Genomic DNA, 12,931 nt, shown 5'->3' with positions numbered 1-12,931 from the left:
TACAGTGCCTTGCTAAAGTATTCGGCCCCCTTGAACTTTGCGACCTTTTGCCACATTTCAGGCTTCAAACATAAAGATATAAAACTGTAATTTTTTTGTGAAGAATCAACAACAAGTGGGACACAATCATGAAGTGGAATGAAATTTATTGGATATTTCAAACTTTTTTAACAAATAAAAAACTGAAAAATTGGGCGTGCAAAATTATTCAGCCCCCTTAAGTTAATACTTTGTAGCGCCACCTTTTGCTGCGATTACAGCTGTAAGTCGCTTGGGGTATGTCTATCAGTTTTGCACATCGAGAGACTGAAATTTTTGCCCATTCCTCCTTGCAAAACAGCTTGAGCTCAGTGAGGTTGGATGGAGAGCGTTTGTGAACAGCAGTTTTCAGTTCTTTCCACAGATTCTCGATTGGATTCAGGTCTGGACTTTGACTTGGCCATTCTAACACCTGGATATGTTTATTTGTGAACCATTCCATTGTAGATTTTGCTTTATGTTTTGGATCATTGTCTTGTTGGAAGACAAATCTCCGTCCCAGTCTCAGGTCTTTTGCAGACTCCATCAGGTTTCCTTCCAGAATGGTCCTGTATTTGGCTCCATCCATCTTCCCATCAATTTTAACCATCTTCCCTGTCCCTGCTGAAGAAAAGCAGGCCCAAACCATGATGCTGCCACCACCATGTTTGACAGTGGGGATGGTGTGTTCAGGGTGATGAGCTGTGTTGCTTTTACGCCAAACATAACGTTTTGCATTGTTGCCAAAAAGTTCGATTTTGGTTTCATCTGACCAGAGCACCTTCTTCCACATGTTTGGTGTGTCTCCCAGGTGGCTTGTGGCAAACTTTAAATGACACTTTTTATGGATATCTTTAAGAAATGGCTTTCTTCTTGCCACTCTTCCATAAAGGCCAGATTTGTGCAGTATACGACTGATTGTTGTCCTATGGACAGAGTCTCCCATCTCAGCTGTAGATCTCTGCAGTTCATCCAGAGTGATCCTGGGCCTCTTGGCTGCATCTCTGATCAGTCTTCTCCTTGTATGAGCTGAAAGTTTAGAGGGACGGCCAGGTCTTGGTAGGTTTGCAGTGGTCTGATACTCCTTCCATTTCAACATTATTGCTTGCACAGTGCTCCTTGGGATGTTTAGCTTGGGAAATCTTTTTGTATCCAAATCCGGCTTTAAACTTCTCTACAACAGTATCTCGGACCTGCCTGGTGTGTTCCTTGTTCTTCATGATGCTCTCTGTGCTTTAAACGGACCTCTGAGACTATCACAGTGCAGGTGCATTTATATGGAGACTTGATTCCACACAGGTGGATTCTATTTATCATCATTAGTCATTTAGGTCAACATTGGATCATTCAGAGATCCTCACTGAACTTCTGGAGAGAGTTTGCTGCACTGAAAGTAAAGGGGCTGAATAATTTTGCACGCCCAATTTTTCAGTTTTTTATTTGTTAAAAAAGTTTGAAATATCCAATAAATTTCATTCCACTTCATGATTGTGTCCCACTTGTTGTTGATTCTTCACAAAAAATTACAGTTTTATATCTTTATGTTTGAAGCCTGAAATGTGGCAAAAGGTCGCAAAGTTCAAGGGGGCCGAATACTTTCGCAAGGCACTGTATTCGGGCTTGGGACCGGCACAGACATCACTGGGCCACGGGCCACATTCGTCCCGGTGTACAATTACACCTGGCCCACGAGATCATTTTATACATTTTTTTTTTTTAATGGCCCGGCGATATGAAACGCCGATAACACACAAACTACAAATCCCATAATGCAGCGCAACAGTTGCCTTACCGAATGATTGGCAGCCTGTGATCATTCCTGCGTCAATTACGTCAGATCAATCGAGCGTCTGTTGATGTATACAACCCTAATTTCAAGTCAAAGCTAGCCCCAACAATGGCCATGAGAAAAGTTGATTTTGAAAACAGCCTTTCAAAGCCGGTGGGAGACTGAGTATACAGTGGGTACGGAAAATAAGCAAAGGGTCTGAATACTTATGACCATGTGATATTTCAGTTTTTCTTTTTTAATAAATCTGCAAAAATGTCAAAAATTCTGTGTTTTTCTGTCAATATGGGGTGCTGTGTGTACATTAATGAGGAAAAAAATGAACTTAAATGATTTTAGCATATGGCTGCAATATAACAGAGTGAAAAATTTAAGGGGGTCTGAATACTTTCCGTACCCGCTGTATGTATGTACACCGATCAGCCACTGACAGGTGAAGTGAATCATATCTCCTTGTCTCCTTACAGTGGTACCTGTCACTGTGTGGGGTATATTAGGCAGCAAGTGAACATTCAGTCTTCGAAGTTGATGTGTTGGAATAAGGTAAGATGGCCAAGTGTAAAGATCTGCGTAATCAGAGTTGCTTCTGCATAGAAGTACTAAAACATACGTACACCTCATTTTTTGAGCTTTACGTCTAAGATGATGATTCACCATTGTAACATTGTAAATAAGTCAGAAAACAAGGAAAAGCACCATGGGCTCTCTAATGTGAAAAAGTCATGTCTACTGCTGTCATTCCGCTGTCTGCTACTAGCCAAGAAAATAAAAGTTGTACTTTGTTGTTATGTTATAAAACAAGTGAATGATGCAATATTATCACGGTTTAAAGCAACGCCTGACCACAGGGCTTTTTCTTTACTTCGAAGCAGACATTCATATAGCAGACCATGGGCAACGGTTTGTGTACGCATAGGGTGCTGTACCTGACTGTATGCTGAGTGCCACCTATAGACAATATAGTGTAGCACATGCCATCCTGTGGAAAAAATGATGAACAGTCTCAGGAGAGTGGCCACTTATCACGGCAGAGTGACTCTTTGAGTGCCTACACCTGTTTTCAGTCAAAATTCACATCTTCCGCTGTTCATGGTACAGGTTGTTGTAGCAGTTACTGACTGTCAGCATTAATTAGGCGGTCACTAAAAACTGCACAGCACTACAGTGAACCCTCGAGTTTTGATTATGTGCAAATGCTGAATGTAATTGCATTCTATAAGGGATTTTAATTGTATAAGCAGACGATATGACTCACTTAGAAGATACTGTCAAACCTTAACCCCAATAGTCACTTATCTGTAGGAACCAATTTTTTCTCAGTCCCCTGTGAACTCACATTTTTACAAATGTTGGGAGATATGTTTGACAGCCATGCCTGTCATATTTCAGGATGTATACCCCAGCTGTAAAGTGAACAGGATAATAGCTGGATTCCAACGGGAATGAAATTACTGTAGCTGACGATGATGTCCCAGCGTTAATCTTCGAGCTAACCTCTGAACAGCAGGGCACCGTGGACTTAGAGAGAAAGATATGGGGATGATTTATAAGAAATTTGTATGCATGACAGGGCCTTGGAGCTTAGTACTGCTCCATCCAGGCCACAAGACAGCGCTTATCATCACTGAGGTGACTCTGCGCGCGCATGTGTGTGTGTGTGTGTGTCTCACACACAGACACTTTTCACACATCCATGTTATTTTTGAAACAAGAAGGTGTTTCCACCCACCAGCTTTTCTGTGCATTTTGAAACTTGGACTAAACATCTGAATAGGAGCCAGGGAGGTTCCAACAAGGACAAACATAAGAGCTTTTGTGAAGGCCATCATGTTACAGTGAATGATCACAGAGCAGCTTCAGTAATTGGATCATTAAATAAACACTTTTCTCCAGTTTGGCATGCCTGGAGATAACATCACTTTGTATTTTCATGCAGATCTGTCCTTAGAATAGCAATGCAACCACACACGTCATCTCCTGTCCCACTGTGGACTTGTCTCTGACTTTGGCTACATTCACACTACATGCCGTAGTGACTCAAATATGACTTTAATTTTTTTTTATGCAGTCTGTCTGTGATGCCTCAAGGTCTGACTGTGACATGCTGGTTAACCTGATGCAGCACTGTAATACATCCCAGCACAAATATTCAAAAATCCAGTTTTTCTTTGGAAAAGAACTAATATCTCAAACTGTCAGCTGTAGCAGCTCCCAGTAACTCACAGCCTCTGTTGCAGTGCTGTCCAGATACTCAAAGATTCTGCCAGTCTGAGTCCCCCCCCCAAACCACCAACATGTGCAGCATGTGTGGAGCAAGGCAGGAGTACAGCTGTGGTGGAAATGGAACCACTAGTTTGGATGATGCAGTAAAAAACCCTGCTCTGTGATTTATGTGCCTTTAATGAATATTAGTTATCCCTTATGGGAATTGAAGGGGGTGCTTTTGCTCTGCCTGTTTTTTATGGACAATTTTGGAACCAGTTTGTGTCTGAACTTGGGGTAGACAAGTATCCCAGCTTCCATTTTGCATAAACCAGCTGCTGCAGTGATGGAAAAGTGCCAAGCCCACAACTGTCAGCCTTTGTATTCTGTTATTGTGTCATTGGATGTTTTGAGATGTTGACAGTTTCTCAGCTCAAAATCCAAGGTCCTGCTTGTTGTGGAGTTGTCAGCCTTATCACACAGTCTTCATCAGCAGATGGAGTTTGCTCAGCTGTCAGTGTACTAGATGTTCAAACTTTCCATTAGTCTGAGCCCTTTTTGTTGTTCTTGTTCCTATTGACTTAAAAGTTGAGCTTGACAGTTTATCTTGGAACATTTCACTGAGAAGTAGCAGTTTTAAGAGGTTTTTGACCCTAAATTAACTGTTCAGATGTGGTCACTTTATGGCAACAATGGTTTGCTCTGACACACAAGGGAGATGTGAGGGCATACTACCTGACCAAGACCAGCCCGTCTTCTTCTGAGGTAGCAGGCCAGTTCCCAAGATGGCCAGCTGGTTAGCCTCATAAGAGCAGCTTGATCTTTCCAGCTCTCTGTTAATAGGAGCGGCTCTGATGTCTGCAAGCCCTCCTAAACACAGCATATAATTATGGAATAATGGAAGGTAAACTTGGTCGTACAGTCAAAATATCATAATTGTAAATTTACATTCATAGTTCCATCTGCAAATGTCATCTCCCCTACACCTTTGGCACCATTGCAGCCCCATATCAGCACACTCCTGTCTCCATGTTTCGCAGCTGGGATTCTGTGGTCACTGTGATAATAATGATAATCACTTTTATTGGCCACGTATGTTACACACACAAGGAATTTATCTCCGATACAGAACCGAGGCAGCCATCTGTGCACCAGCTCACACACACACAGATGGTGCCACTGCCCCTGCAAAGCTTTGTCCTGGGCATCGGAAGCAACTTGGGGTTCAGTGTCTTATGCCAACATTGGTAAGCGTCCTTTCTGTGTTCGCCCCCATCGCAAATTGAGCATATTTTGTTATGTTCTTGTGACTTTGAATTTCCAAGTTCCACTTTCATACTTTGACCTCAAAAACGAAGGTTTGAATTATGGATCAGTCATCGACTGCATTAACAATCAGTAGCCTGCTAATTGTTAATTTATAATACACAGTGTTGTTTTTCCATAGTAGAACTTTTTTAACCGCTGTGATTTATTTTCGCCACAAAGTCAGAGTAAATTAAGAACAGGGCTACCCCCTGAAATTTGACTAGTCAGATCTTTAGAGACCTGTCAATTGACTGAGACTCTTTTAGTCGAGCCTTTGTTTTTATTTTTTGTCAGCCAGTGTGCAGTACAATAGAAGGTTTGCTCCAGCACCCGTTAGTTTGTCTCCTCCTGGCCATTGCAGTGTGCCAGTGCTTCCCCATATGGTCGGGGGAGGGGATCACCCACTTCAACAGGGACACTGTGACACATGGATGTATTAAGGTTGGATTACACTATTTAGCAAATTGCTGAACACAGAGAAAAGGACAACAAAGTCCACTAGGACAAGCCACATAAAGGTGAGATTTGTACTTTATTAGAAGTGTTTTTAAACATTGTGGCCTACGTTTAAAAGAGAAAAGACTGTCATGACGATGTGGCTGGTTTTGCATAATGTCATATGAGCCCGGTGTGCTAACCCATTTCCCTTAAAGTGCACCACACAGCTGTTTACCAGCTATTTCTGCAACATGCATCCATCCGGACGGGAGTACGGAACTAACTAAACGAAGTGGGGAAAACATTTGAATGAGGAATTGTTCGCAGTGCAAGCTGGCGTACATCAAACACAGAGTAACAACATGGCTGTGGTTAACTGATGGGAGAAGTTTAAACCTGTTGGTAAACTAGGTTCTAACCACATCTCAGAAGAAAAAACTTACTATAAGAGCATTGTTTCAACAGAAGTAGAAGTGTGCTGCCTGTCTCGTTATTTTGACAAATCCATACGGCAGCCCGTTGGATATCGGCAATTTAAATCATCATATGCAACTGTCTTTATTCGTTTTTAAATGCTCAGAATATGTTCCTGTCACTTTTGCATTTGAATCGTGATGTTTGTGGTTGAAGTCATCAGTGAAATTCATATCAGTTGATTTCCTGACAGTATAGGCTATATATGCACGCTTGTGTGTGAGAGAGAGAGAGAGAGGGAGACAAAGACAATGAACAAATAGACACACCGAAGAGCCGACCTTGGTCGACTGACAGAATTCTTAGTCAGATACAGCCCTAATCAAGAGTTGAAAGAACAGATTAAGCAAACACAAATTACTTTAATTGTAAATTAAACACAATATAAAAATATAAAATTGCGAAGCTTCCTTCAAGAGTAAATGAACAAAATCAACAAATAAATATGAAACAAGTTACCAGAGACTCCCCACAGTGGACTCTGGTTTTAAACACAATCATATGCATAACTTGTCTACATGATGGGAGTACGTTGTTCACTGTAGCACTCATGTTGCACCTACTCTTTCACATATGTTTACTGTCACTGAAAATCTGTTTATACTCAAAGCAGCTGGCTGTCAATGATACAGCTCAGTTCATCACTGTGCTGATTGCGTGTTCATTTTATAATCTGTGGCCGGTCAGCAAGCACATCGTGTGTACGTCTGGTTCATAAAAGGCCCTAGCACACTCCAGCAGAATACAATACATTTTCTGACTGTTCCATCACACGTCCTTGTCTCCTAAACTATTAATTATTGACAGTCTTTGTTCCAACTTGCCATACTATTTATTTAGAAAGCCTGTGGTTTCCACCACAATGAGACTAAACATTTTTAGAGTGTGTGGTGATCAACGTAATGCAGTCCAACAGGTACTTAATAATAATACATTTTATTTATAAAGGCATCTTTCTAGGCACTCAAGGTCGCCGTACAGCACAGACACGAATATAGCCGCAGTGCAGGTACAGAAAACAGGAAATGAGTATGGTTTACCGCAGAGGCAGGAAACAGCAGTCCATCAAAGGTTCCGCTACCAGTTGACCAACAGAACCGTGCACACCGAAGGACAAAAAATGAGGATTAGGTGGGATAGGCAACACTAAACAGGTGAGTTTTGAGTCTGGATTTGAAATGCTGAATAGAGTCAATGTTACGGATGTCGGGAGGTAAAGCATTCCAAAGCCGGGGGGCAGAGCGACTAAATGCCCTGCCCCCCATAGTGATAAGGCGGGCAGAGGGAAGAACAAGATGAAGAGAAGAGGCAGAACGGAGAGAACGGGAGGGAATGGCAATATGAATAAGGTTAGACAGATACGAGGGTGCGAGACCGTGAATAGCTTTGAAGGTGTAAAGAATAATTTTATAATTAATTCAGAACAGCACAGGCAGCCAATGAAGCTGCTTCAAAACAGGGGTAATGTGATGGATAGAAGAGGTTTTACTAATGATACGGGCAGCAGAGTTCTGAACCAGTTGAAGTTTATGGAGGGATTTGCGAGTGAGACCAAAGAGGAGAGAGTTACAATAGTCAAGGTGAGAAGTGACCAAACTGTGAACGAGTATTGCAGTGGTACGAGAAGTGAGGAAAGAACGGAGGCGATTAATGTTATGTAGGTGAAAATATGCTGACCGGGTAATGTTATTAATCTGGCTCTGAAATGAGAGGGTACTGTCGAGGATAACACCCAGACTCTTAACCTGAGGGGAGGGGGAAACAGAAGAGTAATCGATGGAAATTGAAAAACCGTCTACTTTGGATAGAATTGATTTAGTACCTACTAAAAGAAATTCAGTTTTATTACTATTCAGTTTGAGAAAATTATTTGAGAACCAAGACTTTATTTCAACCAGGCAGTTTGTAAGGGAGGGAGGTGGGAGTGTAGAATTAGGTTTGCAAGAAAGGTAGAGCTGGGTGTCATCCGCATAACAGTGAAAGCAAATGTTGTATTTACGGAATATGTAGCCAAGGGGGAGGAGGTATATGATGAACAGAAGGGGCCCCAGGACTGAGCCCTGGGGCACACCAGTGGAAACAGGGGAAGGAGTGGAGGTAAAAGACTGAAGTTTAATGAGCTTAGTGTGGCCAGAGAGATAATATTTAAACCAATTTCCCGTGGTGTGGGTGATTCCAATAGAAGCTAATCTGGTGAGAAGGATAGAGTGAGAGATGGTATCAAAGGCAACACTCAGGTCGAGAAGGATAAGAAGAGAAAGTAAGCCAGAATCTGCTGCCAAAAGAAGATCATTAGTGATTTTTATGAGAGCAGATTCAGTACTATGGAGAGGGCGAAAACCTGACTGAAACTGCTCATAGAGGTTATTTTGAGTTAGGTAGGAATGAAGTTGAGTAGCAACAGTCTTTTCCAGGATTTTGGAGATGAAAGGCAAATTAGAAATAGGGCGAAGATTATTAAAGTCATTTGGATTGAGACCAGGTTTTTTCAGGATTGGGGTGATAACAGTGATTTTAAACTGTGTGGGAACAGATCCAGTGGTGAGTGATGAATGGATAATTGCAGTTATGAGTGAAAGTAGAGAAGGAAGACGGGATTTAACCAAAGTGGTGGGGAGAGGATCAAGCACACATGTGGACGATTTTGATGAATGAATAAGGTCTGCAATATCAGAAGCATCCGGGAGGTGAAAAGCAGAGAAAAACTGACCTGGGGGGAAGGGTTCAAAAGAGGTAGAGGGTAGAGTATTTGGGTGGAGTTGCTGATGAATATTTTGGATTTTCTCAGCAAAAAACCGCATGAGAGAGTTACAGGTATCAGTTGAGTAAAAGTGAGGGGGAAAGGAATCGGGGTTGGAGGAGAGAGAAAAGTGACTTAGTATTACCAGTGTTGGCACAGATGAGGCCGGAGTAGTAGTTAGATTTGGCACATAAAAGGGAGTCCTTATAGTGTAAAATATGGGCTTTATACAGATCCCTGTGAATGGAGAGTCCAGATTTCCTGAAGAGGCGCTCAAGTTGGCGGCCTTTGGTTTTCATAGTCCGGAGTTCAGGGGTAAACCAGGGGGCAGTGTGAGAGAATGATACAGTCCAGGTTTATACTGGGGCAAGGGAGTTGAGAATATTAGAAAGGGTATTGTTATATAATGTAGCAAGCTCCTTGGGGGAAGAAGAGCCAACAGAGGTCCCAAAAGAGTCAAGACTGGAAAGTAAGGCATCCATGTTAATGTTCTTAATATTCCGGAAGCAGATGAGACAAGACGGCCTCGTACTGGAGAGACAGATTGCAGCATCAAATGAAATGAAGAAATGATCTGTGATGGGGAGTTCATCAGCTGAACAGTTGGATGGAGTGAGCCCGGAGCAACATATTAGGTCCAGGATATATCCTTTAATATGGGTGGGAAAATCTATGAATTGTTGAAATCCAGAAATGTCAAGGCATGATGAGAAAACTTTGGTCAGAGGAAGGTTGTTATTGTCCATATGTATATTCAAGTCCCCCAGTAGTATTACATTTGGTGACAAAGTGACTAGGTGAGCGATGAAGGTTGAAACGTCATTTAAAAAGCCAGAATGTGAATTAGGAGGACGATAAATTACAGCAACAATAATAGGAGAAGGGCCAGTAAGTTTGCAAACAAGGGATTCAAATGAGCTGAACATGGGTACAGATACTGGCTGGACTTTCCACTTGTCACGATAGATTAATGCAAGCCCTCCCCCGTGACCTGAGTCACGGGGTTGACAAATGTAAACAAACCCAGGAGGAGAAGAGTCATTAAGATGTGAGAAGTCCCCTGGCTGTTGCCAGGTTTCAGTGAGGCACATAAAATCCAACTTACGGTCAGTGATAAGGTCCCGGAGAATGTGGCCCTTGCTAGTTAAGGAGCGAATGTTAAGGAGGCCAAATTTAGCAGAGCTGTGATGAATGTCGGAGGGGCTAGCCACCCTGGCTAGGTTGGCCAGCACACTGTGTTCCACAGCCTGACGAGTGCCTCTGGTTGGATGGCGAGAAGAGGACCATAGAGAGGTAATTACCTTAGAGTTATCATGCTGGAAGTTGTGCTGGGAACCACGGTGAATATACTTTCGACAAGGCAGAAGAGCAATGTCAGGGTGGAGGTAAAGCGCTGCTGGCGAGGGCACAAACAGCTGACCACGTAGCCGGAGGAGCTCAGCTGCCGAGTATTGGATCAAGCCTACCACAGGCTGGTAAGCGAGTGACAGCAAAATCCAAGTTAGTGCCAACCAGACAAAGAGCTTATAGAGCTTATAGAGCCACATCGTGAATAAAACAACAAGAGAAACCACAATTACATAGAGCAAAAAAAGAGAGCCTCCGTGAGTAGCGGCAGCAAAACGCGCCAGCGTCCACACACCGGAAGTCAATTCTGTGACCACTTGTACTACTTACTTACCTGTACTACTTGTAAGGTTTCCATGGACTAACCCATTTCCTTCTGTCACAGTTCAGTGCTGCGTCTTTCATTCTTGCACTTAATTGTTTTTCCCTTCCACAGTATTGACAAGGTGGCCAAGGTGACGTCCCCAGTGCTGGTGATCCATGGTACGGAGGACGAGGTGATCGACTTCTCACACGGCCTGGCCATGTATGAGCGCTGCCCCCGTGCCGTCGAGCCGCTGTGGGTAGAGGGAGCTGGTCACAATGACATTGAACTGTACACCCAGTACCTGGAGAGACTCAAGCAGTTTATCTCCTTTGAGCTTCCCACCTCCTGAGGGGAGCTCAGCTTTCAGGCCAGGATTCATCTCAAAACACTCAAGAAACCTTCTCTTTGTCATCTCTCAACTTCTTTGCATTGGGGCAGGACTGGAGCAAACTGGCCATGCTGTTCTCCCCTGTCCTTGGAGCCATTTCAGGCTGGGAGTGTGTAGTGGACTGGAAGTAGAAGTGGTCTTACATAGTTGAGGTGCAGCTGAGCACAGACCATTCCCAGCTGGACATACAGCTTTGGCTTAACACGTATAGTCCCTAAAATCTAGCTGCTGCTCTGACATGTGGACTTACTGGCTAACTGGCCACTGACACTGGGCCTAGACGAGCATTTGCACTCGTTGCTCAGTCTGGACTCATGTCCCACTCCAGCTCTCACCCTCCTTCCCTTCCTCTGTTGTTTCTGTCTCCCTCACCTTTTCTTTGCCAGTGTCTCCAACTGTGTCACTCGGCCATGTTTCCTTTTTATTCCCTCCGTTTTTCCCCTATGATCCTTGCTTTGCTTTTGGCCGAGAGTCTTTGTTTAATCCTGATTTTTGTTTTTTTTTTCTACCAGGTGAAGAAGTATTGATTTTGCACCTCAAGATACAATTGAAGCTTTTTGTTGTTGTTGTTGTTGTTGTTTTTTTACTTTTTCTGTTTTGTTTTTTTTATGTTACCATTCAGGGTCAATTTAAAAAAAAAAAAAAAATTAATAAATGTGCACATTTAACGTGCAGCTATTTTCAGGTAATAGGTTAACCTGAGTGCACCCCTGCACATCTGGCCTTTGTAGCTGTGATCTTTGTTGTCCTGAAGCATGCTACTCTCTCATACACTGGGGAAGATAAAGCATTTTACAGTATGCCGCCCTTAACACAATTACTCAAGTCCTTTGGAGCCACTGATGAATTCAGCCTAGGAACCTGACCTTGGGTGTTAATTCCAATAAAATGACTACACTTAGAACTGATTTGCTTATTCACAGTAGTTGTACAAGAAGACACAATGGAAGGTGATGGTTTAGAGCGCTGTGAGCCTGAATTTACCAGAGGACCTAAATGACTTGGAGAATGCCTCAACAGGTCATTCTGTAAACTGCTTTTATCAACCTGTGCTGCAGAAAACAATCACATCTTGACATCTCATCACCTGCTGAAGCCATTGTTGAAATAATCCACAGTCTTATTCTTTTATTTTGTGCATGTAACTGCATATGCAAATTGTGTCACACCAGGTTTGCTGCTACACAACATGGTAATGAATATTCCAAATGTTGGGTACTGTGCTAGAAGCTAACCTCAGTAGAAGAGAGGAGCAGCTGTCAGGGCTATACTGTTAACTGGACATCATGTGCTAATAACACTTGACAGCTGTTTGAAACAGGACTTCTTGATTCAGTACCGTATGCTAAAGCCATGGGGCATGGTGTTGGGTTTACCTGCAGACAAGAGATACTCAACTGTGAACTCTGCTCCATGTGAAGGTATTCAAGGTGAACATGTTGCTGGGTTTGGGTGTACACTTAATTTATCAGTCCTTTGACACTACAAATGAAGCCTTAAGCTCATAAACATTTCACCCTGACATTCCTGTTGACTATGTGGTCTTCAGGGGGTCTGATAGCTGCTGCTATTCACCGGGGGAGTCAGTCAGTCACTGTTAAAGCCAGAAGGTTTGAGGAATACTGAAAGGACAGCACGGTACTAAAATCAAATTCAGCCTGACTGCGGTCACCCCCTTTTCGCAGTCACCCCCTTTTCTCATCCACTTGTTTCTGCCCCCAGTGAGAGAGAATCAGCCAGGGATGCCCTCTTTTATCAACATTGTTGTCTGCTGAGCTGGAACTCCAAAGACATCTGAAAGAACCATGCAGGGGAAGTGGAATGCTGTGCATGCAGATCACCTCTCATAGGTATGAACATGTCAGTTTGCATCAACTTGATTTAAATCATTAGCTCTTCTCTGCAAATGAAAAGGTAAAA

The 12,931-nt window shown here is 42.9% G+C and overlaps 1 protein-coding gene across 1 annotated transcript in view; it reads left to right on the top strand.

Annotated features, from left to right (window-relative positions):
* The window catches only part of abhd17c (abhydrolase domain containing 17C, depalmitoylase), a 35,229-nt gene extending 23,535 nt beyond the window's left edge, over positions 1-11,694 (top strand). The window contains exon 3 of the mRNA XM_020618883.1: positions 10,753-11,694. Coding sequence (XP_020474539.1) covers positions 10,753-10,972 — 220 coding nt within the window. The 3' untranslated portion in view covers positions 10,973-11,694. The remainder of the gene's footprint in view (positions 1-10,752) is intronic.
* The last annotated feature ends 1,237 nt before the right edge of the window (positions 11,695-12,931 follow it).

Source organism: Monopterus albus, unplaced genomic scaffold, assembly GCF_001952655.1.
Source record: "Monopterus albus unplaced genomic scaffold, M_albus_1.0 scaffold210.1, whole genome shotgun sequence".
NCBI classification, from domain to species: domain Eukaryota; kingdom Metazoa; phylum Chordata; class Actinopteri; order Synbranchiformes; family Synbranchidae; genus Monopterus; species Monopterus albus.
The sequence above is the reverse complement of the archived record's forward strand: the minus strand, read 5'-3'. Positions and strand labels throughout refer to the sequence as shown.